This window comes from Agrilus planipennis, unplaced genomic scaffold (assembly GCF_000699045.2).
Source record: "Agrilus planipennis isolate EAB-ADULT unplaced genomic scaffold, Apla_2.0 scaffold88, whole genome shotgun sequence".
NCBI lineage: Eukaryota > Metazoa > Arthropoda > Insecta > Coleoptera > Buprestidae > Agrilus > Agrilus planipennis.
The window spans coordinates 959,302-985,573 of NW_020438872.1; the positions used below are offsets into that span (position 1 = coordinate 959,302).

A 26,272-nucleotide genomic window follows, 5' to 3' on the forward strand; every position below is an offset into this window, starting at 1 on the left:
TAATAGAGCTTTTTTGAAAAGTGGTGCAACTATCCGGCTTCTACCCTACTTGCATCCCTTTATAAAAGTCTAAGGGATGAAACTATAAACTTTATGTATATGTAGGTGCACTTAACTTAATTTCACGAATTTGTATATCGTTAGAAGAAATTAGTAAGAAAATATAATCAGTTTCTCGTCCAATATTTTGTTAATTTGTAGAAACCTTAGCAAGTGGAAAGTTTCATTTTATAGCTATCGAGGTCGAACCAGAGCACGAAAAGGGAATGATTTCGGGAGTAAATTTTAACCGTTTCCATGAAATATAGCCTTTACAGTTACAGAGTAATTTTCAGTGTTCAGAAGCCAGAGGAAGTATAAAAATCGTTAGGTTGTACGGTTCTTTTAAAAGCCATATAGTCGAAAGCACATTACTGTAATATTTTCACAAAACGAACGGAAAGCATTGATCTCCATACCCGATTCGCTTGTCAAATGTCAAGCCAAATGTTAAATTAACACCATCGAAAAAAAAATGTATTAGAGTAGCCCTAACGTTACCATACATATATATATATATATATTGAAAAATGTTGTTGTAGTAATTGTGGATGTAAAGGTACCTGAAAGTTAATAATTTCAAATCCATCACATGCAGTCTTAAATAACTTGTATAATCACTTCCCTGATATCCGGATGCGTCAGTTACAGATACTAAACTATGCAACGCATTTCATTGTGTACTTTTACACGAACATATAACCCAATAAAATATGCTACTACCCCCATATCAAAGTTCGGAGTTATTAACTTTTTTTTTATTGCAGTCTAAGCAAAAGTCTTGCGAAAAATTTTGCGTCGGGATCGCTGCAGAACTTTTACTGAACGTTCGGGGACTTCAGCGTGCCTTTTGTTGGTGCCTTTACAAGACCTATTCAAAATAGCTCAGTTTGATTTCAATTAATCTAAAGTTTATTGTACGACTTTATCCTGGAAACGGAAATTTTAAGGAACAGTAAAAAAAAAGCGATCCTTAAACGAATATCATTTGGTACGATGGACTTCCTATTCTTTTTTCTTGCGTTTCGTCTCATAAAATGCGTTATTAGTCGTTGTTGCGGAAGTTTGATGGCATTAAAAAGTATTTCGACTGAAAAACGTGCGTGTGCTAATCGTAAATAATACACGCTAAAGTTCGGACGAAAACAGAACGTAAAAAAGGTGGACAAGCACTTACCAGATAAACGTTTGCGCGACAAGAAGGTGAGGTTCATTTTAAGTAAAAGTGAGTAAGCGGCATGATTGAGGAAAATGTAAGAATTCACGTAAGCGCGTACGTGATTTAATAAGCACCCACTTCTCACAACCGCCACGAAATGAATGTGTTACGACGCTAGACGTCGCCGTCGGTTATAGCCCACAGTTAGGACGCGTGCTAAAAGCACCAAGCGTGCGCCATCCTGTTCCTCCAACCCGCCTCCTGTTGCTTGTACTATGCCCCGCAAGGAAATTCTCCGATTGCAAATACAGACAACGAACGCACCGAAACCGCCCTGTGAAAGTTGGATATTTGCTCTTTGGTACTTCTAAAGGGCGACGTTTCGATATTTCGGCAGTGGCGGTTTAAACATCAACAATCCGAAGGGTGTGTTGGAAAAAGAGGATCCACGTAGCCCATGGTAAAGCTAACAGTAACTCTCTACAGCTTTGTGGTCTGTAGCTAAACTTTATCTGCGTATTTAACGTCCCATGTCGAACGTACAACACATAACCCTGACGTGCACATTTCGTGCTCCACGATCCAATTCCAGGAAGCCCTTGCTTCAAAGGACTTTCATTCCGCTATTTTACTAAATAGACTAATTAAAATGATAAACACAAGAGGATTCGTACACTAAAAGACTTCACAACCCACATAATACCTCATTACGAAAAATATCTATCACAACACAGACGTTAGTCAGTCATCACGCAACACCCACAATTATGAGAAATACCAGTTCCATCGTGTGAACAAGAAGAATAACAATGTCCTTCGGAATCGTTCGGAAATTATCTCTCCCTGCTTTTGTTATCGCATCCTTGCCAGAAGGATCTGGGAAAAGACTCTGTTCTTTCCAAATTTCTTTCTGGTTGATCTCTGTCTAGTTGGTTGAAGAGCAGCTTTCCGAATTATTTGACGCTGGCTAGTTTTTTGTAACGATAAAGAAACCAAGTCCATCTCTTTTATCTGTTCCTGGTCCAACCCTCCTAGAAGGGTAAGAATGATGGACTAGGTAATATCAAAGAAATAAAGCGTTTAGACTATTATTTCAGATTATACGTATTTAATTATGGTTCTTACCCTAAATAAATTTAATTTGAGGGCAAAATTAGGTGATAAAAAAATTATCCGAAAATAATTATTTTCCTTATCACTTCAGATCCTAAAGTTTAGATTAGTTTTCAGCACATTTGTTATGATAGCAGTGTGTGAAATATTTGATTTATGGAAATGTATTTTTGAAATTGATCGTCAAAAAAACATAAATAAGGGTTAGAATCCAACTGCTGAACCGTCACTTTGAGAAACTAATATCATACATTTAAAAAACAGGTCAAATTTAAATTTACGACGCGCGCTGTCACGAAGTTTTCCTTTAAAAAAGCTACAACTTTTCGAAATCAAATTTAACTTGAGATTACCCAAGAATGATTACAAAATTATCATAAATTTTGATAACAACTTATTTAACGACAATTATATAACAGCTAAACTTGATTCGAATGTTACGGTTGGTCCAACTTATTAGTCGTTAAAATATTAAAGCCTTCTTAAAACAGGGTAGCTGCCAACAGAAAAAGACCTTAAGGTAAAACTTTTGAAACTTTCTTGTAGGTTAAATTTGTCCGAAGTTAAAGAAAAGTAAATGGGACATCATTGGCGAGACTGCTTAATAAAAAGTTGGAAGTTCCAGAAGCGTTTTTACTTTGACGTTCACAAAATTAAGTTAAAAATTTTCACTGCAAGTCGTTTCAGGCATTTCTCCGCAAGATTAAGTAGATACACTATTTCTCTCCGCGGACAGTTCGAAAAGTCACTTTGCTCCTCGTTTCATATCAAAATGATCCAGGCTCAACAAACATTACCATTTTGGATTCTAAAAATCAACCGCAGCGATAATCAAAACCTGCAGAACTGTTACCACCATAAATTATTGTATCCACCCTTAACTTAATTCGTATAAATACATATGAATACATACGGATTAAATTTTAAGGTCCGTGATTTACACAGCCTAAAGTTTACTTAGTACCTTTTTGGATATTTGAAAGGTTGCCTCCACACGGAAAATAAAGCGATATTAAAATCAAATTAAATTTTCATCCAAGTGTGTAGACACACATTATCTGTACGTTCTTATTCAAAGGGGCGAGCAGCTTGATAAATCCAATTCGAATCATTCGAGTCAATAAATCTGCAAGCATTCTCTCAACAAGAAATTTTTGAGAGATCGAAATTCAACGCGGCGGACCATGTAAGCATATGAATGTATGCATACACAACGGCCTGACTGATCTTGCGCTATTCTACACCCACACGCAAATCATTATCACTGACTTTCGCTTGGTGGCACCAATATTTTCTAAATTCTTTCAATCAATAACCGCACTTCATAAATTCATATCAAAACAATCCATGTACCTACTATAAACAATTAAAAAAAAAAGTTTTTGGTCACACAAGTCAAAATTACAATTGCACGAATAAATAGCATCCGGAATTTTTTAATTTAAAATATAATTTACTTTTGTGATAATTCCGTATATAACCTAAATATTTATTAATTTTTGAATATCAATAAACTATTTCCATGAAAATAGAATCCACATAAGTTAATTAAATTAAAAAAAAAAAATTGAAAGTGTCGATCGATCAGGACTAATGAAACATTTTAACGCTATGTCTTGTCTTCGTTAACACTTGACACTTCCTTTACGAACTGTTCCAATAAAAGCTTCAAGTTTAAGAAGGCCATTTATCTGTAATTACTTTTCCACTTTTTAAACACAAACAGGCATTAATACACTGACAAGGTTCTCGGAACCATCACCCTTTTCATTGGGCACCTGATTAACAAATCCTCAGCTTTATCAAATCTGCTTGGTCTAATTTTTGAACTTAGCACAAAATTAGCCTCTAAGAAACTTCTAGTTGTTTTTATTTTCAAATATGACCAACCTGTAGTACTTGTTTTAACGTCTAATCAATAAATTCAGCAATACAACATCAGTCGTTAGAGTAGGTCAGTATGTCACTGTAGAGAAGTTGTTACAATCATGAGACACGATACTTATTTACAGGGCTCAACCCCTATAATTCGCCACTGTAAAAGTCGAAATCCTAGATTTTATACATAGAAGACAACCCCAAAATAGTATACGAGAAACAGCACGGAACATTGGCTCGTCTCATGTGACAGTGTGGCAAATTTTAACGGAGCAGTTGCTGCATCCTTATCATCTGCAGCGAGAGCAAGCTTTCCAGGAAACTGGTTTTCAGCCGCGAGTGGATTTGCGTCATTGGTTTCGACAGAAAAGTGCTGCAGAGTTCAACGTTTTCCATGGCGTGTTGTTTACGACAAATGTTACTTTTCCTAACAGCCACTATCTTTGACAGTGTTCATAAAACTTACATGTTGGGGTACAGCATATTATCAGCGTCAAAAAAAATGTTGTAGTTAATTCAGTTTTGTACTAATGGGCGTTTAAATAGTATGTCGTGTAGTAGTTGTTGATGTTTAAATTCTCCATCGATGCAGCTGCTGAAGTTGTATCACCTACATTTCCAATTCACGCCCAGGACCGGCTTTGAATTGTGCAATTCCTTATTGCATCTACTTGACATTCTCCAAGACAATGTAGTCATATTTAAATTTCTTAAAATATTAACTCATGTTTATTCGAAATGCAGAAAAAAGTTGATTTGCCTTCCTCAAAAAATTGCTTGTTACGCGTCTGGCATATCAAAAGGTTCCGTAATTGTTAGGCTTAGAAGAGGTATTGAAATAAATCACGTACAGTTCACCCCGAAGCTAAATTTTATAAAGCAATAAATTAAAGCCGGGCATAAATTAAATCTGTATCGAATTACTAATTTCAGTTCGCGTAAAACCCTATGCAGAGGGTCAATTTCAATTTCACATTCAGATAATTTCGGAACTAATCGATACTGTGAAGTTTTTGTTTACGAGTCAGCTTAGGGAAAAAGAGATTTTTATTTAATTTTTATGCCAAAGGAATTCTTGTTGTTCAAAGGTTACTTGCAGTTTGAAAATTTTCTTTAAATCCTTGTGAAAAGTTAAGGAATTATTGTTTTTTGTTTATTTCGCCTTAAGAAAATCTAGGAAAATATAACGAAATTTAAATAAAGAAAACTAGAGAATAAATCCATCTGGCAATGCTGATTTCATTCAGTAACAAGCGATAAGGAACTTCTTTCCAAAATTGTCTATGTCTTTTTTGCGATGGTACGTTGCCATATTCGGTGGCATGTAATGTAAACTGAATCTCCTCAACAAATATTGACTGCCAAAAGTACGTACAAGTTAATATGCATAGGTAAATCTTGGTCAGCATATCGATGCTGGCCATGGCTTTACCAACGTCATCAATCATCCAAGAACATCCTCTACTATGCCAACCACTTGTCATGTGGAACTAACGCTGGTAATGACATCAACTGGCTTAATTAGAGCAATTCTTGCTTCGTTCACAAATAAAAGAAATCCATACCTACTCTCAATCTCTCAGGTATTCTCAGTTCTCTCTCTCTCATCTTTCTATTAATCAGCATATGCAAGTGTTAATTAACCTAGATTAAAAACAAATTTTAATTGAAAAATATCCGAGTTTAATTCAACCCTCTCGGTTAATTTACAATTTAAGAATCAAAACCACAACGTATGAAAGATAAAAAAGATTAGCTCGTACTTTTTCTTCTTTTATCGATTGTGGAATAGGTATGTCCACATAGGTATTATGGAACATGCTAAAAAGCGAATTGGAACATTAATGCCAGATTTTTCGGATGCTGCTGTTGTGATCAAGATTTTTCCATTTCCGATACTTTTCAAGGGTATCGGAAGTACAAGTCCACCTCCTCGTTTTAAATAGAACATCTTTTTTATCGAACCGAATTCTTATCATAAATTTAAAGGCTACCAGCCTTGACAAAAGGAAGTAAAAACCTATTTCATTTAGAAATTTTCAAATACACTCGAAAATTGTGGAAAAACACATTACATTAGTCATTTCGGGGGAAAATACTTATGGGTTTCTGATAAAATTTAAAGCTCGTTATGATAATAACTTCATGCTTCGAAAGTAGCAATGTAATTGTAGAGAAAAAGAAAAATGACTTGTCACCGAATGTGAAAAATGTACTTTGTTTTAATTGCTTTGTTGCGAAAACACCTGCTTGTCGGTTTTCGTAATGAACAAAAGGCCAAGCATTTAACTGGCCCATTGAGTTGTCAAAATTCTCAAATGCCGAACGAGAAAATTCATTCCTTTGTCAATTTCTAAGTTTAAATTATAGCTGCCATATAATTCATGCACGTCTGTCGCCGAATATAAATGCACACATTTATTGCATACATTTTGTATAGATATGTACATTAAAATGTATGAATGCACATACCAAAATATTAGACGAAACAGAAATGATTTATTTAGTACACCCAAACAAGAAAATTCCATATAATGAAATAAAGAATTAACTTTCCCAACTAATCGTAAATAGGTTAGGCCAATTGTATGTATTTAGTACTAGCGTCTCGACTAAATTCTAACCAGATTGTTATTTAGGTTTTGTTCGTTTTTGTGTGGCGGGGTTCTGTTCATAGAATATGTGTTCTTTCGGTAAATTCTATCGAGAAAAATTCCCCAAGTATATATGACACGAATTGAATTTTCCGAAGGTAAAAACTTCTTTTAACTTAATTCTGTTTTCAGATTCTGCCTCTAGATTTTGATTTAGTGTCTTATTCAGTCCCAAAGTCGTGACTGCAATGCCCATCTCCGACAAGCGCATTCACTGTTACGTAATTTTCAATCCTTATCACGAATTCTACTCTCAGCTATGTATTTCCAACGTACCGATACCCTTGTTCGCCGATTTATTGTTTTATTTTACGTCTCAATTGAAAAAGTCTATCGTTCTGTGTTATATATTGTACCACGTAACGTTCGACGACAATATTTCGACCTCAAATAGTTAGGTACGTAAAATATAGCAACACTAAAAATCCTACAGGAATCAATGAGAACCTAACCTAACTGCTTTTAAACTTATGCCGCCCTACACTTAACCCAACCTAACCTTGTTATATACATATAATACAGTTGAGTTCATGTTGTTTTGATTCAACCTAATTCACACTTAGAAACAACTGTACAATGTTTATTATAAATAATAGCATATATAAAAAAAGGAACGATTTTTGGGGAAAATGAAGACAATATGGCAGTTACTTTTATTCCTACAAACTGTTTGTCGCTTTACTGGAACGTTAAAAAATATGTATGTACTGAAAATTCCTTTTACATCTTATATGTAATGTAATATCTAAACAGAGAAAACCAAGAATATATCGCCATCTGGTGGGTATTTGCTGGTACTAAACTTATTGAAAGTGTTAGACAAGGCTTTACTAATCAAAGTTAAAAAAGTTATAATCTAAAGCTATAAGCTATAGAAATATAAAATACGGTTAAACACAAGTTATACACTATACGCAAAGTTTAGAGTGTTATAATGAGTTATTAAATGGGTTTTCCAAAACAGAGTTTCATCTTTATCTGTTCGATTTCTCCAACTTTGCACTTGCACCTGCTTTAAATTGTTACACAGACGGATTTTGGATTAAAACTCCGATTAGGGTGAATTCAATTAAAACCTACATGACTTGATGCTGAGTTAAACAACTGATTTTGTAAATAACAATTTAAGATTTAACAGGTGTTGTGGATGAAATATCAGAAATAGTTCTTTTGTTAAAGATTGAATTCTATTCGGCGAGCCGTACATTTAAATATATTTCTTGTTCCATCTCTATAATATTTTACATTTCAAACGTACCTAGTGAACAATAGAAATGGCAGATAAATTCGTAGCGATTTCAGCGTGCAACCATCTGATTCTCTATTACTGTTAAAGTACAGAACCAATAACTCTGGTGTTATTAATAGCAGTCCTGGAAGCCTAATACCCTATCAGTTTCAGACACCGACGTTTCAGATCAATATTTTCTAATATAATTATTAACCTTCTAAGTTAATTCTAATAGAATAAACGTATATATAAACATTAACAATATAGAGCATACTGTACTGTACTTTATTAGAGTTAAAATTTTATTCCATCGACTTCCTATTTTGAAAAGCACCTGCCTTATGAAACTAATGGAAATTGTTTCGGAGAAAATCTGAATATAATTGCTGAAATGCATCGAAANGATACCTCTGGCAAGAAATTAAATGCTTTCCATGCATACAATTTTTAGGAAAAGAATGGAATAGATTTTTAAAATTTTACGCAAAATTATTCACTGCAACAAAACATTAACAATATAGAGCATACTGTACTGTACTTTATTAGAGTTAAAATTTTATTCCATCGACTTCCTATTTTGAAAAGCACCTGCCTTATGAAACTAATGGAAATTGTTTCGGAGAAAATCTGAATATAATTGCTGAAATGCATCGAAAGTCTAAACAGATATGAGTATAGGAGTATTTCAGTGAATTGAAAACTTACATGCATAAATTGGTAAGCCTTAGAAGATATTGTGTGTAAGTATAAACTTTTCAGAAATCGTTCAGAGAAGCATGTCGTCAAAATCAAGTGGAAAAACAGCTACTATTTCTCAATGTCTACCGCTCTATCCAATTAAATAGCAGCAAAAGGTAGAGCCTGGGTCTTTCGTAAATAAAGCGTGACTAGAATAACCTAGAGAAAACAAATTTATTTTTTATCTTCTTTACAGAGAGCTTATACTGGCGAACGAAGGGAGCAATTACAGCTGCACTTCTCTTAGTTAATTAAGACTTTATGGCGCCCTCTTTAAGCATATGGACTTCGATTAAATTTAACTACAATAATTACAGTTACTACTGCAGCAATTAAATACAGACGGAATAAAGAAGAATAATACCCTAAAACTCGGCAACTTTTATTGCTGGTTTTTAGGGGAATACTCAACAAATTACGTATCTAGAAAAAGGCACACATATGCATATGCATACGCATACCTTTGTTTACAAAAATTTAATAACATTAAACACGTACCTAATGTACGATATATTTAATTTGTGTATATGTTTCATTTCGTTGTGGCAATAGTCGCCAACTGGTGCGTTTTTTTTTTATTTTGCCTTGGATTTGCGGGCAGATACATTAATGGACAAAGCAAAAGTTACTGAATCGCTTTACTTCTCGCAAACTAACAAAACTTGGAAGAAAAAGAACTCCTTCTTTTCTTGCTCGAATAAACAAGCAATTAAGAACCAGGGACTTTGACAAGAATGGCTTGTCAGAAGCACATTGCTTTGGCAACGACGGCTGAAAGGTCCTGAAATAACTACCAACTTTAAGCTTTTAACGATATGGACACCACAACAATCGCTCTTTGTCGGGTTCATCGCACACGTAAACCTTCTTATTCATTGTCTCAAACATTTATTACTTTATCTTTTTCACATTATCAAAAAAAAATCTAAAGAAATCGTCAATTTATCGCACAATTTTCAACTCATTCATACCCATCGTCGTATGCACGCTTCAGTGAGCCGAAAGTTAAGTACGACTAACTTTTAAATCTCGTCATAAAAATTATCACTATAACAACTACAGCATGAATTATTTTATAAAGGTTAACAACAAAACAAAATGTACATTAATTAAAAGGTATAACATAAACAAGCATTAAAAGATTTTATGTTAATTTCATTCCTGTCATCATCATTAAAATAAAATCGTCAGTCCTAAGACTGGTTGGACACGCACCTCCACTCCTTCCTATCCTGAGCTAATTTTCGCATTTCCCCTACCTCTATTCCTCGTGACTCCTATTTCTGTCTCTAATATGTCTCTAACTAGTCCTTTATGCCTGAGAAGATGTCCTGCCAACCTGTTCCTATTCCTGTTATATGCACTTATTAAATAAAGTACACCAAAGTATACCATTAGCAGAAGTGGCAACTGAAAATTGCGCGAAGGCGGACATACACGTACCTACGAAAAATCGTTTCTACGATGCGACAATTCGCATACTGTATACTTTGTGATCCACTCTTTCGCATACGGTATATACGTTTTTATTGGTTGGTTCGGAGTTAATGGTTTGTTTTGTTGATAGTTCCATCGATTGCGTCGGATATTGGTTCAAAGTGTTCGACAAGGATCCTTTTCATTTAGTATCTATCAATTACCGGTTTAATATCGATCTTTCCAGCGCATTAATTGCCGGTAAATTTGAAAGTACGTCAACAGCATGCTAGAAGCGTGTTCAAGTTTTGTCGATTAAGGAGGAAGTTCATGGTTTCTGCCTGCTATTAACGGTCAAATGAAGTTTGTCAGATTATTATTTAATGACCCCACAAATCTCCATCCTTCTTCTAACCTGATAACCGTCATTGATTGGGACTCTACATACCTACTAAAAACTGGACGAGTGAAACCTACTCTAAATTTTCACACGATTCACTCCGACAAATACATTTACCATTTGGTTTTCGTCAATGATAATAAGAAATAATTGAAAGACTTACCCAAGTCCACGCTTTAGCCATGTTTTTGGCGTTGTTTTTCAGATAATTTCCCAAAACCCATCGAAAATTTTCAAATTTACTTTTTCCAACATCGGAAGTGTTCTGCAACAAAGAGCAAAGTTAATAGATTAATTAAATCGTTAACATAACGTAATAAATCGTACTTCGCCTTTAATGCTATCATTTATGGAAAGAAAATCATATTTGTTATCAATCTTTACAACACTTTCACTGGTTACAAAGAGAATGATAACACAGAGAACAAAACATGAAAAAACCACTTTCATTTTCTTAGTAAGACAATATTGGCAAAACTGTCGTTTTAATGGAGAGCGCTTGGGTTTTATTGTATTGTATCAACTCAAGTTGAAACTATAACATGTCTTTGTTGTCAACTAATAGCAGTTTTTAAAACAAATTTGTGGTTATTTCCTTTCCTACATAATTATATGGAAGGATACTGTTTGTATTCTAGCGTGGCACAATAACTTTCTACAATTAAGTATGCGAACGATGATAAAAGAAAATGAAATGCTTTCGATCTATGTATAATAATATTGTTAATATGTGGATAGAAGCCAAGCGAGAGCGCGAATAATTACAATGTTTCACGATCTATTCCTATCTATAGCATTCAAGAATTTTACTGAGATAAAACTGGGGAATATTTCGGATAATCTTGGTGCAACGAATGTTAGTACAGTGGGGCATTTGGTAGTTTTGGAATTCCTTTCGATGTAACTTGAGGCATAGTTCCTAAATACCATCCGGCGTGGAATGTCCTGTAGCGCCGAACTGTACGAAGACTTGAACATGTGCAGACATTTCGGTTGTTTTCCTAAAACAACTTTATCTACCTAATCCCTAAAGTCAATTATCGAGAAAATTGCAACAAAACCATTATAGGTTACAAGCTTCAATATGGGAATATTGAAAACTTTTGAATAATCCAAGATTTTCCGAATAGGTAACATTGTTTGAGCTTATCGTAAAATTATTACGTATAAACAATTTTAAATGATATACATATTTATTAAAATATGAAATCAATTTCGTTCAGGCGGAAATACCGTTTCATTCGAAACTGATTGTAAATTACAATAATCAATAATCATAACCATTTCTTCCAACTTTTAAAATAATTCTTCAAACAACGGTTAAATATATATAATACTGGCGTCGAAAGCTTTCAACATTCAACATCGTCATTTGAGAAATGTTAGTATTTATGACTGATAGTAATCAATAAAATTCAAAGTTTCGAATAACTTCAAAAGTATATTGGTCTGTTTTTAATTAAAACTCAGAGACTAGTAACCATACTTTATATACATTTGTTTTTTTAATTTTCTCACACATTCAGTTGATATTCGGTTTTGTTGAGGCACAGACGGCAATTGCAGAGCAATCTATCACATGTTTTTGTTAATTATACTGACATACGACATGAAACTGTTCGTCTATTGACTGAGTGTAAATTGAAGTTGATATTAAATCCCAAAGCTTTATTTACACCAATCGCAATTGAGGCTACATGTTCCCTGTTATTGAAATCGACCACATTTAGGAATTTATCAATAAATTAAACATATTATATTAAACATCTACTAAAGACGAACAATAAATTAAATTATACTTTTTTATTTATATTCATCAAACGACTTTTATCTTCCATAGTACTACGAAAATGGTAATTTCCAATTATCCGCTGCCAGTAGTTGAATTTCTCATTACTTATTGTAATGTATGCCATCTAACATATTATAGCAGATATGACGCAAAAATCAATATAATCCTCGACGAAAATTGGTTAGTTATCCTTAATTCACGAAGAGATCCTTCGTCCAGAGATGGCAGAAGGACTCTACCCGATCAATAAAGGAGCTTTCGAATTGGAAGCGGAAACTACGAACCGTGTTACTCGTGTAGTTTCCTTCCGAAAGAAAACAAATTTCGTCCTGAAGGATTCGTCCTCTTTCAGGAAGCAGAAAACATTAAAAAATTAGTTAAAGGATTTCCCAATCATTCTCTAGCGTCTTTAACATGCACAATTCAAACTTGAATATAAACAATAAGACCATACGTATGTTAAGTCTATATTTTTATTCTTCTGCGAATTGGAAAAGGCTTAAAATATTATTCACACAAAAGATATGAGCGATAGCGTTGTCTACGATAGAACGATATGTGTGTCAAGTTCAAGTTGATGACGTTAAGGAAATTTAATCAAAACGGTCGTTGATAAAAAGTGAAATGGGGGATAAAGTGGCGTAATCATTCACAGGAGAGGTTCAACGTAGTTATCGCTAGTCTCTAGGATGGTTGGTTTGGTGTCAGTCAGGAGTTTGTGGTCTCGGCTGGAACAATATAACGGCAAACTCACAGTCCATCAGAGCTATTGCTCGCTAGGGAAATTCAACATTCATGATGTGATTCGCGCTAGTTGCCGACATCAATAAGTAAATGGAGGTAGCAGGGCCGCGTTGGGTCTTCAATGTAATCACTCTCAGCCAGCGATATGTACAAATGCCCACTGGAGTCCGCCTGATGCCATATCCAACACCTTTCCACCTAATATCGCTCCGCGAGAATCATATTCTACATCTGCTTTCTTTTAAATACGTTCACCAGTTGTACTAATCATTATTTCGCAATGTATCTAATACAATTATGAGTTTTACTGCATTAGGGATGATTCACGCTTAACCGTTTTGGGTTCCAGTCGAGCATGGACACAAATTGTACGAGCCATTTTTTTAGAAAATAATTTTCCCTGCACTGTGCCTCTGACTAACAACTCAATCTAGGCCCGGTAATACGGACTCGACACGCACACGACACGGACCCGAAACGGTGTAGCGTGAACCACCCTTTACTTGATTCAAACAGACTGTGTAAGCGATGTAAATGCAATATTTTTAGAGTATTTATAAGAAAAACTACTCTGACAAGTGGATAGAGTAACATGAAAATGAAAAACATCAATTTTCCTGATAATAATACCCTTTGTTTATGCAGTACAGTTCGTCCTTATGAAATATTGAATGTTTCTTGCTTGGAATAAATCGGGCTTTGTATTTATTTTTTATTTATATTTTTCGACAAATCCTTGTAAATATTTAAGTAGATTTAGATAGCAGTTAAAACTAGAAGAAGTCGTAGAAAAGCCGCCGGCTTTTGCTAGAAATGTGTAAATCAAAGGGTGAGAGGCAAACTTAGTCATACAACTACGATGGTGGTGACGTCGTAAAATAAATCTGCCAAACGCACACGCCGGTCAGAGATTGTACCCCAAAATTATGCAGTCCACACCTCACTCAACCACATTTATAAATTGTCTCTTCTCCATTTGGTACCACGTATATCATAAAAACAAAAAAGATCTAACCCACTTTACAATTTACTGCATTTTACAGAGTTCGCCGGATTTTCATCGAAATTAGAGCATTTAAATTAACTCCCTATCCTTACCATACGTCACCTCTTCAATCCCGTCAGTCTGCCCTTAAAGCGAACAGGGTGTTTTTTTGTAAATACGAAATTGTGTCGAAATAAACAAATTTACCCATAATTCAAAAATGCACAAGAAAAGGGAAACACAAAAGAAGGTAATTATAGACGTAATACTTTAGGGAACAATAACAGTTTATCATCTTCACTTTAACCGAGTATTCGGTGCCTTTTACTTGCGTTTAAACTTCCCCCAACACCCACGAGTGCTCTACATTTTGCTCTGTTTCAAATCCATTTGTTTGCCATTGTTTCTTTTTTAATATAGGTAACCCGAAAAATAAAAAGATAAGACAATAGCTTCTATATAAACAAATATAATTCAACAACAAGTAGATACTAGTGTTGGTACCACAATGAGTACCTAGGCAAGTAAAATTGTACCACTTCATATGGATTATGTACGTATCTAAATATAAATTCAAGTCAATCTGAACAGGTTATGAAAACTCGAAATTTTTAAATGTGTCCAAGTGTTCAACAAGAAAAAAAAAAAAAGAACATATATGCAGTCAGTCTAAATAGCATTGAAGAGACAGACAATATGTGAATTTACGAGTATGGTTTTAGTGTAATGGAGTTTTCATGCTTTAACTCAGTTTTATGTTGCCGTGCTCCGTATATAATGAGTTGAAATCGCTTTTCTACGACATCTCAACCGTTGCATACTAATATTGTTGCAAATCACAATACCTCACACTTACCATAATGAAACTTCAACTTTTTGGAAAACTTTTGATTGGCTAATTTTTTAAGCGAGGCTCATGTTACACTGAAAATCTTATTTATTGACCATCGTGGTCGAGTTTCGCCGTTGCAGCATCATAAAAAAGTTCCTATAGAAAGAAAGAAAAGTTTACTGCATTTACGGATTCTTCAATCCAATTATACTTTCTTTAAAAAGAAGACCCAGCCAGTACTACGACATCTTATTTCATATGGTAATTTAACTGCAACAGGAGCTGGTAGTTTAGAACTAAAACCGTACTTAAAATGTCGGTTAAAGAAAACCTAAATGTCCGCGAGGAAGTTATCAACCGATAACACTCATCAATATTGCGATGAGGCTTGCAGTGATAAAGTTAGGGAATTCTGGGACAAAACTGGAAATTGAAGAGGAACAATCCAAACTTGCAGAAGAAGAAAAAGTAATTTGAATTCTGAGTATACCTAATGGAATAAATTTAAGTCGCACCTGTTTAAAAAACATAAAAGAGAAAAATTAAAAGTGTCGCGTGAAATAAAGAGATATCAAAGAAAATTTTCAGTCTCTCGGTATTGTTCAGATTTTAGAGTTCAGCTCAGAAAGTTTGCGTTTCAACTAATTTCAATGAGATTTGGACATCAGAAGACGTCAAATTCTATTTAAATAATTGACGATTGACAAACTTATATTGTATTAAATTCAGCGTAATTTACTAGATAGAAGTGACAAAAATTTTCATTTAAATTATGTTTTCTTTTTCGAGAAACCTCCACTGTTTCAAAGCTTATTTACCAAAAATGTTCTGTTGCTTCAAAAACTGGAAAAAAATATTTGAACCTTCTAAGTTAATTCTAATAGAATAAACGTATATATAAACATTAACAATATAGAGCATACTGTACTGTACTTTATTAGAGTTAAAATTTTATTCCATCGACTTCCTATTTTGAAAAGCACCTGCCTTATGAAACTAATGGAAATTGTTTCGGAGAAAATCTGAATATAATTGCTGAAATGCATCGAAAGTCTAAACAGATATGAGTATAGGAGTATTTCAGTGAATTGAAAACTTACATGCATAAATTGGTAAGCCTTAGAAGATATTGTGTGTAAGTATAAACTTTTCAGAAATCGTTCAGAGAAGCATGTCGTCAAAATCAAGTGGAAAAACAGCTACTATTTCTCAATGTCTACCGCTCTATCCAATTAAATAGCAGCAAAAGGTAGAGCCTGGGTCTTTCGTAAATAAAGCGTGACTAGAATAACCTAGAGAAAACAAATTTATTTTTTATCTTCTTTACAGAGAGCTTATACTGGCGAACGAAGGGAGCAATTACAGCTGCACTTCTCTTAGTTAATTAAGACTTTATGGCGCCCTCTTTAAGCATATGGACTTCGATTAAATTTAACTACAATAATTACAGTTACTACTGCAGCAATTAAATACAGACGGAATAAAGAAGAATAATACCCTAAAACTCGGCAACTTTTATTGCTGGTTTTTAGGGGAATACTCAACAAATTACGTATCTAGAAAAAGGCACACATATGCATATGCATACGCATACCTTTGTTTACAAAAATTTAATAACATTAAACACGTACCTAATGTACGATATATTTAATTTGTGTATATGTTTCATTTCGTTGTGGCAATAGTCGCCAACTGGTGCGTTTTTTTTTTATTTTGCCTTGGATTTGCGGGCAGATACATTAATGGACAAAGCAAAAGTTACTGAATCGCTTTACTTCTCGCAAACTAACAAAACTTGGAAGAAAAAGAACTCCTTCTTTTCTTGCTCGAATAAACAAGCAATTAAGAACCAGGGACTTTGACAAGAATGGCTTGTCAGAAGCACATTGCTTTGGCAACGACGGCTGAAAGGTCCTGAAATAACTACCAACTTTAAGCTTTTAACGATATGGACACCACAACAATCGCTCTTTGTCGGGTTCATCGCACACGTAAACCTTCTTATTCATTGTCTCAAACATTTATTACTTTATCTTTTTCACATTATCAAAAAAAAATCTAAAGAAATCGTCAATTTATCGCACAATTTTCAACTCATTCATACCCATCGTCGTATGCACGCTTCAGTGAGCCGAAAGTTAAGTACGACTAACTTTTAAATCTCGTCATAAAAATTATCACTATAACAACTACAGCATGAATTATTTTATAAAGGTTAACAACAAAACAAAATGTACATTAATTAAAAGGTATAACATAAACAAGCATTAAAAGATTTTATGTTAATTTCATTCCTGTCATCATCATTAAAATAAAATCGTCAGTCCTAAGACTGGTTGGACACGCACCTCCACTCCTTCCTATCCTGAGCTAATTTTCGCATTTCCCCTACCTCTATTCCTCGTGACTCCTATTTCTGTCTCTAATATGTCTCTAACTAGTCCTTTATGCCTGAGAAGATGTCCTGCCAACCTGTTCCTATTCCTGTTATATGCACTTATTAAATAAAGTACACCAAAGTATACCATTAGCAGAAGTGGCAACTGAAAATTGCGCGAAGGCGGACATACACGTACCTACGAAAAATCGTTTCTACGATGCGACAATTCGCATACTGTATACTTTGTGATCCACTCTTTCGCATACGGTATATACGTTTTTATTGGTTGGTTCGGAGTTAATGGTTTGTTTTGTTGATAGTTCCATCGATTGCGTCGGATATTGGTTCAAAGTGTTCGACAAGGATCCTTTTCATTTAGTATCTATCAATTACCGGTTTAATATCGATCTTTCCAGCGCATTAATTGCCGGTAAATTTGAAAGTACGTCAACAGCATGCTAGAAGCGTGTTCAAGTTTTGTCGATTAAGGAGGAAGTTCATGGTTTCTGCCTGCTATTAACGGTCAAATGAAGTTTGTCAGATTATTATTTAATGACCCCACAAATCTCCATCCTTCTTCTAACCTGATAACCGTCATTGATTGGGACTCTACATACCTACTAAAAACTGGACGAGTGAAACCTACTCTAAATTTTCACACGATTCACTCCGACAAATACATTTACCATTTGGTTTTCGTCAATGATAATAAGAAATAATTGAAAGACTTACCCAAGTCCACGCTTTAGCCATGTTTTTGGCGTTGTTTTTCAGATAATTTCCCAAAACCCATCGAAAATTTTCAAATTTACTTTTTCCAACATCGGAAGTGTTCTGCAACAAAGAGCAAAGTTAATAGATTAATTAAATCGTTAACATAACGTAATAAATCGTACTTCGCCTTTAATGCTATCATTTATGGAAAGAAAATCATATTTGTTATCAATCTTTACAACACTTTCACTGGTTACAAAGAGAATGATAACACAGAGAACAAAACATGAAAAAACCACTTTCATTTTCTTAGTAAGACAATATTGGCAAAACTGTCGTTTTAATGGAGAGCGCTTGGGTTTTATTGTATTGTATCAACTCAAGTTGAAACTATAACATGTCTTTGTTGTCAACTAATAGCAGTTTTTAAAACAAATTTGTGGTTATTTCCTTTCCTACATAATTATATGGAAGGATACTGTTTGTATTCTAGCGTGGCACAATAACTTTCTACAATTAAGTATGCGAACGATGATAAAAGAAAATGAAATGCTTTCGATCTATGTATAATAATATTGTTAATATGTGGATAGAAGCCAAGCGAGAGCGCGAATAATTACAATGTTTCACGATCTATTCCTATCTATAGCATTCAAGAATTTTACTGAGATAAAACTGGGGAATATTTCGGATAATCTTGGTGCAACGAATGTTAGTACAGTGGGGCATTTGGTAGTTTTGGAATTCCTTTCGATGTAACTTGAGGCATAGTTCCTAAATACCATCCGGCGTGGAATGTCCTGTAGCGCCGAACTGTACGAAGACTTGAACATGTGCAGACATTTCGGTTGTTTTCCTAAAACAACTTTATCNAACTTTACAAAGACCTAAGTGCTAGTAATGTGAAGAACGAGACCTAAAGCTCCCTTGTTCTCAGTTAAACTGAGGATACTGTACCTCAACCATAATCTATCAAAAAGTAAAATTAACTTTACAAATACTTAAGTGCTAGTAATGTCAAGAACGAGAAACAAAAACAAAAACGTCAACGTTACTTATTAATAGTGTCTTATAACACCAAAGCTTTTTAAAAGCATTTATTTTGAAACACATTGTATAATAGTAACGTAATCAACGAAACAGAAACTATATATAAGGAAACCCCTTAATAATAATTGTAATAATTGTCTCAAGGAAGGGATGAAATCATGTTCAAGTAGCTGAACTAAGGGTTGCTCATCTGACAGTTCATTCTATTGCTGCTTTCCGCACTTAACCTTCGAAAAGTAGATTAGCAGTCTGGGAGAGAAGCGAAGGCTCACAAGTCATCTAATCACCTACGAACAGTAATTATTTTAACGTAGAGATTTTACACTAACTAACATATTAAATTCAAACTAATTGTAAATAATACTAAAAAAGACAAGAACCTTTAATATGTATACACACATATATATATATGTACACATACATATATATACGACGTATGTATGTCAGTGCTTGCTCATTATGAGGTTTACTTTGAGATATCCCATAGGATTTCGTTCAATTTCAAAAATGTAAACCGTATCAACTTAATAAATCTCTTATTTCTCAAGAGGCCTAAAGATCACTTACGTAGAATTAATTTCATAGAAAAATCTAGCTGACTAAGCATTTGATAGCACTTATTACGAGCTTATTTAACAAAACAAAGTTTATCCAAATGTATCCAATGCCACAAAAATAAAAGAAACAAATCTAACAACAGCTGCAATGTCTCATCAATATTGGATAAATACCAAAAGTGGGGATTATTTTTCACAACGTAAAAGTCTTGACAGGTATTCTTTTAAGCTGTTGAGATAGACACACTCACATAATATGGTTACTAAGAAGGATATACTATAAATCGGCATTGAAAAATGCATTTACAAGATGCACGAGGTATTTTCAGGAAATCTTTTCATTTCCCCATGGGTTTTGGTAACCAACTCAGCGAAAGATATTTGATGAATTTGTGTAAATGGAGCACCTACACCTTTCTGTAAGATATTACAACATATAGCACAGAAATATACCGATGTTTTTTTTATATGCAGGTAGATGTAGTCATATGAAGTCTCATATAAAATTATGTTCATAACTGGAATGATAAATGTCGATCCTAGTTCCAAATCCAAAGGTTTTCTTCAATGAACACTGTGAGGATTTTTCTATTTTACAACTAGTTTACAAGTGTTTAGGAAGAGGAATCCTCACAATAAAAGTTCGTTGGTCTTTCTAAATATTACATCCGTTTTTCTGAGTAACTATAAATCTCATCTATGCAGATGGAAGAATTTATAGGAAGTCGAAATTTAAAACCAAAGAAACAAGCTCATGCATATGAGATATCCAATATAAAAGTTATTTACTTTAGATTATCAAGAAACTAGTGCCTAATCGCACCACGGGCAACTTTGATATTATTTATTCACCCTGTATGGGCATTACGTACGTGTGTATGTTCCAGTTAAAGAAATATCTGAGACCTTTATAACACCAGTCAAAAGAAGTAGAAGTAAAGAAGGAAGTTTTGAAATGGCAACTGCTTTGGGTGAAGGGACAGTTGCGAGGTCTAAAGGACGGTTATACAGAAAGAGGAGTGGAGCACTTGGGATTCGCTTATCACCTGATTAACACTCGCATTAACACTCACCATGCGAGTGCGGCGGAAGAAGTGTCTTAACCGCAATTACTGACTATTCATAAGATGATAAGAAGAGACGAACGCAAGCGCTTGCTTACTACCAAAATTTCGTTCTCTTGTTGAATTCGGCAGACACCCTCAACCCTTCGGATTTATCAACATCAGTTCATAAGGTTGCGCGCGCTCTCATTCAGAAACTTTATCAGAACGGTTTTCTCTTCTGTGCCAATCATCCTCCGACGCGCGAACCATTCAAACCAGTAGTCAACCAACTACTAGATCTATTCGAAAAGAAGACTCTGTCCGTCGCGTATGATAAGTTACGAAATTTAAACAAAAATCAGAAATACTCAGCCGATGTCGAGGCGTTTATTCAACCAAAAACTGATACCGCGTAAGTTATATTTGCTTGCTTAACTTTGCATGTTGGAAACTATAAAATAAAAATTAATTCGTCGGCAACCCAACTTGGTTGCTTTAATTCGTTTACTACTCTAAAGAAGTTTTATAAAACTTTTTTAACTTTTAAACACCTTGCAAAGGTAATTTTATTATTTTGCGAACTATGTCGAGTCACTTTAAAATTACATACTAAATACTTGAAAAAGCACTTTACTAAAGCTAAATTGTTAAACTATTCAAAAAAAAAGATCTATTCGAATTTTTGGTTGTATTAAACCATAAAAATATTATATGTACGTAATAATTTCAATGAGAAAAGCGCGAAATGTACAAGTGATTTTGAGATTGTAATAAGCACTGTAGTAATGTTAACTACATATTAAAAGCTCTGCTATAGAGCTTTTCAATCACCAAACTGAAATATCTAACGATTGAATACTGTTGTTGTTATTTTCAAAAAGTTTTATAAGTGAGAACGTCTTTCAACAAAAGTGTTTATTAGATTATGAGTGCTTCTCTTATTTATGATTAGTGAAAGTTGAACAAAACTAAAAAGACTGTTTAAAAATAAATTTTGGCACAGTCTTCTGCTTTATGATTATATTGTGATATAACAAACAGTTTGATGACATGTTAAATTTTGTTTTATGTATTTAGCATATTAGATATTGAGTACACAACGACAAATTTGCTATTATTGTTTAATTAAAGGAAATAAAAAACGATTACATCAAAGATTACCACACAACATGCGATGCATCAATTAGAAAAGTTTATCGACGGTAATTTTTAAATTTTTCTCGGTAGTAGCAATTTAATCTCATCAAACTATAAATATAAATCGTATGCTCGATAAAGTACTAAATTTCTCTTGTAGCTCTGCTTTTGCATGTGTTGTATGTGTGTATCTGTATGCATCAATGGATAAGCTTAAAGGTAAACTTAGATCATAATAGGTTAACTTTATTCAAGCGGAAGTAAACTAATTCTTATCTTAATGGATGATTTGAAAACTGATTTGCATCAAACTACGTCTCACCATATTTTGAAAGCTTGTAGTTTAGTTAACTTCCAACCTCGAAGGCTAGATAATGGGTATCAGTTAGCTAAAACCATAATACATTTTGCAAAATCTCATAACGACTTGTTTAAAATTGTAATTGCTTTTTTGATGTTTCATACAAAAACAAACATCACCGGTGTGTTTATTTTGAATTAGTTTTTGAATCCAAATGAAAATTTTTATTATTGGAAATGGAAAAAAAACTAAAGAGAAAATATCATGCTTCCATTGTGGGAAAATGTCTAAAAATATTTTTGTATATTTATCTGTTTCTTATTAATTGATACTTAAATACGACTATAAATAAATGTCGTAATTACAAACGGCTGAGGTGGAATTAATTATTTTCGGATGTCCGGGGATGACGATTAATTTTGAAAAAAATCTCTGTGAGAGATGATCCTGTTTTTCTATTCGAAAGCTTAAGAAGGAATTCGTTTAATCCTGTTGCAATGGTGTCTCAGCAGGTAGCGTATATTGGTAGGTAGCAGAGTGAAAGAATATCGGGCATTTAATTTCCCAAAACGGTTTTTCGGGACCCATCTCTTTTCCGAAGCAAACGCATATTAATAAATAATGAAAATGGAAATTGTCGATAGCCCTGTGAGAAGACAACAAACGAAACTTACAACCTTTTTTTAAATATAAATAACCCAGAAATTTATCGGCCCCGAAGAGGAAATAAATACATCGTTTTGATACATCCCTGAACGTTAAATTAACTGTTAAAAAAACGGCGAGCAACAAAGGAATTCTTTTTACAAAAAACATAAATATAAAGAGTACACGGATGATGAAGTAGAGAAATGTAAATTGGGTATACACATAGGATAAAGAAGAATTTTCAAGAAAGGAACAGTTTTCATTTAATTTTCAGAGAACGCTAAAGCCAACTTTCTCTGTAAAACTAGATTCTAAAAAACTACCTAATATTTACTAACAATATTTTATAAATTTTGTTCTAGATTACATATTACACAAAAAAGGCCTTATACCACAAAAATAAATTTACAAAATTAAAGGTGAAAATTTGTTTGAATGGCATTCAAACCGCATCCGAATTTAATTGCCCTATTAAGACTGCGGATACCTCATTTCAATCTTATTATGCTATGGTCTATTTAGGCTGATCTGGCCCTAATATGGATACCTTATCTGAACCCTTTTACACCCTACCGCCTCATCCGTACCAAGTCCGGTTGCCTGATAAGGCCTAAGTATTTCAAGGCGTTATATTTGTGATCCGGTTCAAATCAGGAAATTTAATTATGTAACTACATCCGGATCAAGCTTAATATAAATGCCTGATTAGGCCCAAATGTTTTAAGGCTTTAGATTTGTGATCCGGGTCCAATCAAAATTATCGTTTCCGGATCCCGAATGCCGAATAGGGTCCTGACCCCAGCCCTAACAAATTTAAAGTCGAAGTTATAAAATAATTCGTTTGGTATTGGATATTTTGATTATATTTATGTCAGGAAGGTGATTATTGGTAATGCAGAGAAATTCTCTTTTTAATAGATCTACGCCTTTGGCCAATGTATACCTATAAATGGCAAGAATTACAATATAAGCGATTAATAAACAATATTCTACACAAATTAGTGAATCCAAATGATAGTATTGTTAAAACGATTTAATTACTCTCTAGCAAATAATAATCCCCAATTTCATAACTAAAGTAAGTAATTCGATGATGTTGAAGGTGTTAGCTTAGAACTATACGTTTCACCACTAGCTACCTACTTACGCGAACTTTCTAGACGTTCTCTTAACTTCTTGAGCATGTAACTCTTACGGATTTACATTTAAACGTCGATATACCTTCAACCATTTGTAATCTTGTTCATAACAAAAGTTTAAGGTCGAAAATATTTATTTGAATCGAAATCAATTAAACCGGTACCAATTGATAAAATTTCCCGAAATTCGGAAATTTAATTTCCCAATGCTTTGTATTCACGAAAAACGTACGTATATAAGCTATCTTTGGATCACAATAAGGTCCTTCCGACAGAGCAAATATTTGCTAGAAGGTTATTCGTTTCAGCTAACTTATAATTTACAGAGAAACAAGAAGAATTGTTATTGCCATTCTATAACAGTCGGCAGGCACAGAATGGGATTCCTCTTCAAAACGTTGTCATGTTTGAACAGGTACCTATATACCAGAATAGTTAGTTTTGTCGCGTATGGACTTTTACAGACCAAAGAAATTGCAATATCGGGTTGATGAAGTCCGTGCCTGTATTTGTAAACAATCCCATCAATAACCAATTAAAAATAATTAATTTTTGTATCTAAAATAAAAAGTCACTTTAAAAGTCTGCCTATACCACATGCGAAAGAGCGGACGAAATCTATGCGGATTGCCCCTTCCTAGAAATTTGTGTGACAACATTCAACATTTTCGCATTCTGTGTACAAAATTAACTAAAAACTTAACAATACACCCATAGAAGTGGAATATTTTCCCTAAATTTAAATGGAATCATCCTTCATATATGGTCTATTCAATAAAACAATAATTATTAAAATCGATTCACAATCGGCGAACGAGTTGCGTACAAATCAGAAATCCATACGCACAAAAACAAGTTAGGAACAATTCCTTTGTTTAAATACAATCACTCGGCGATGCGGACTATAACTAATACTCAAATAATACTAATTAAAAAGTTCGAAGAACAATTAAATAATGTGGATTACACACCCATCGTGTTAGATAACATTAATTGGTGTTTATTTACAAAGGTACTATTGTCCACAACTAGGTATACAAAATATAGTTTGTAATTAGATATGGCTACGGCTATACTATTTAACAAGCGATATGTGATATTTTATATAAATTGGCGTGAATTAAAATTTGAATAGTTGTTGTTGAGGGAAATTGTTGGTATTTGAACCTGGCCTCTCGCAGAATTCGCTTGATGACAATCAAAGGCTTTGTTGTTACACTAATAATGCATCAGTTTTACTATTCTGATATAATTATCAAGGGAATTCTATTCACTAGAGATACGCCGTATAATCGGAGTTTTGCCGGGTACCTATACCAGGTAATTGGGTACCCGACATCGGCGACATCACTGTAAAAGTTGCCATTTGGAGTTATTAACAAATGCAATTGTAAATTAAAATCCAAATATGGATGCATGAATAATTATGCAAATTGAAGTAACTACTGCGTTTAAAATTTAATGTACATGATGGCACATTTAAAACAAAAAACAAGCTTGTCAAATATAAAACATTGAGGTTGTTCACGGTTCTTCGTTAAGCTTTTGCACGAAATGCATCTTATAGTGATAGAACCAATCAAAGTGTTCTCAGATCCTTTACGGATTTTTACGTGAAATTCCTGAAGTAGATTCTAATGTTCTGAATGGTTGATGGAGAATCCGTTAAACATGTGTCAAAATTGCAACTTGTCCTCTATCATGTTATTAGCGAAAAATCTTCATGAATTTAGATATCAAATTTNTCTTTTTCGAGAAACCTCCACTGTTTCAAAGCTTATTTACCAAAAATGTTCTGTTGCTTCAAAAACTGGAAAAAAATATTTGACGTATAATTACTTAATTAATTAAAAATGTACTTTATAATCAGGCCCGTGTACCACACTAAGTAACATTAGTGATAAGTATAATGAATTAGAAGCTTTTTTAAAAATATCAAACGGGTTATTTTCTACGTAAAGAGGTTAAAGCCTGTAGAACTTCCATGTTGTACGTTATGAAAGTTGTTGTGGTGTTTACGATAGTCTATAGAAACATAAAGTGCAACTTTAGAGAAATAACTAAGTTCTGGTACTTAACATCCTTCTACTTAGGTAAAAACCTACTTTCAAGAAGTTCAATTACCTATAGAAAACTAGCATATATACTTCACGTTCGAATAGCAGCAGAAATATCTTAAGAGAAAAAGATGTACCTACGACAATCAGTAAATTGTTGACTTACTTCCTAATTTCGGGTCAAAAATCGCATGTTGTCTTTAAAAATACCTAACTGATGTTTAAAAATAACTTAAAAATAGGTTATGACATTAAAGTTAAG

At 33.7% G+C, this 26,272-nt stretch overlaps 1 protein-coding gene and 1 long non-coding RNA gene across 4 annotated transcripts in view; both read right to left on the reverse strand.

Moving 5' to 3' along the window:
- The window catches only part of LOC108738260 (lachesin-like), a 69,459-nt gene extending 58,570 nt beyond the window's left edge, over positions 1-10,889 (reverse strand). For 2 of the 3 annotated variants that reach the window (XM_025979134.1, XM_025979128.1), the window contains exon 1: positions 10,792-10,889. In XM_025979134.1, the coding sequence (XP_025834919.1) occupies positions 10,792-10,812 (21 nt within the window). In that variant the 5' untranslated portion in view covers positions 10,813-10,889. Of the gene's footprint in view, positions 1-1,216; positions 1,323-10,791 lie in introns of those variants that run through there. The other variant, XM_025979142.1, reaches the window with a different exon arrangement.
- Positions 10,890-18,098: 7,209 nt separating this feature from the next.
- LOC112905810 overlaps positions 18,099-26,272 on the reverse strand; it is a 51,755-nt gene continuing 43,581 nt past the window's right edge. Inside the window, exon 3 of the long non-coding RNA XR_003232028.1 lies at positions 18,099-18,195. This is a non-coding gene — a long non-coding RNA (uncharacterized LOC112905810). The remainder of the gene's footprint in view (positions 18,196-26,272) is intronic.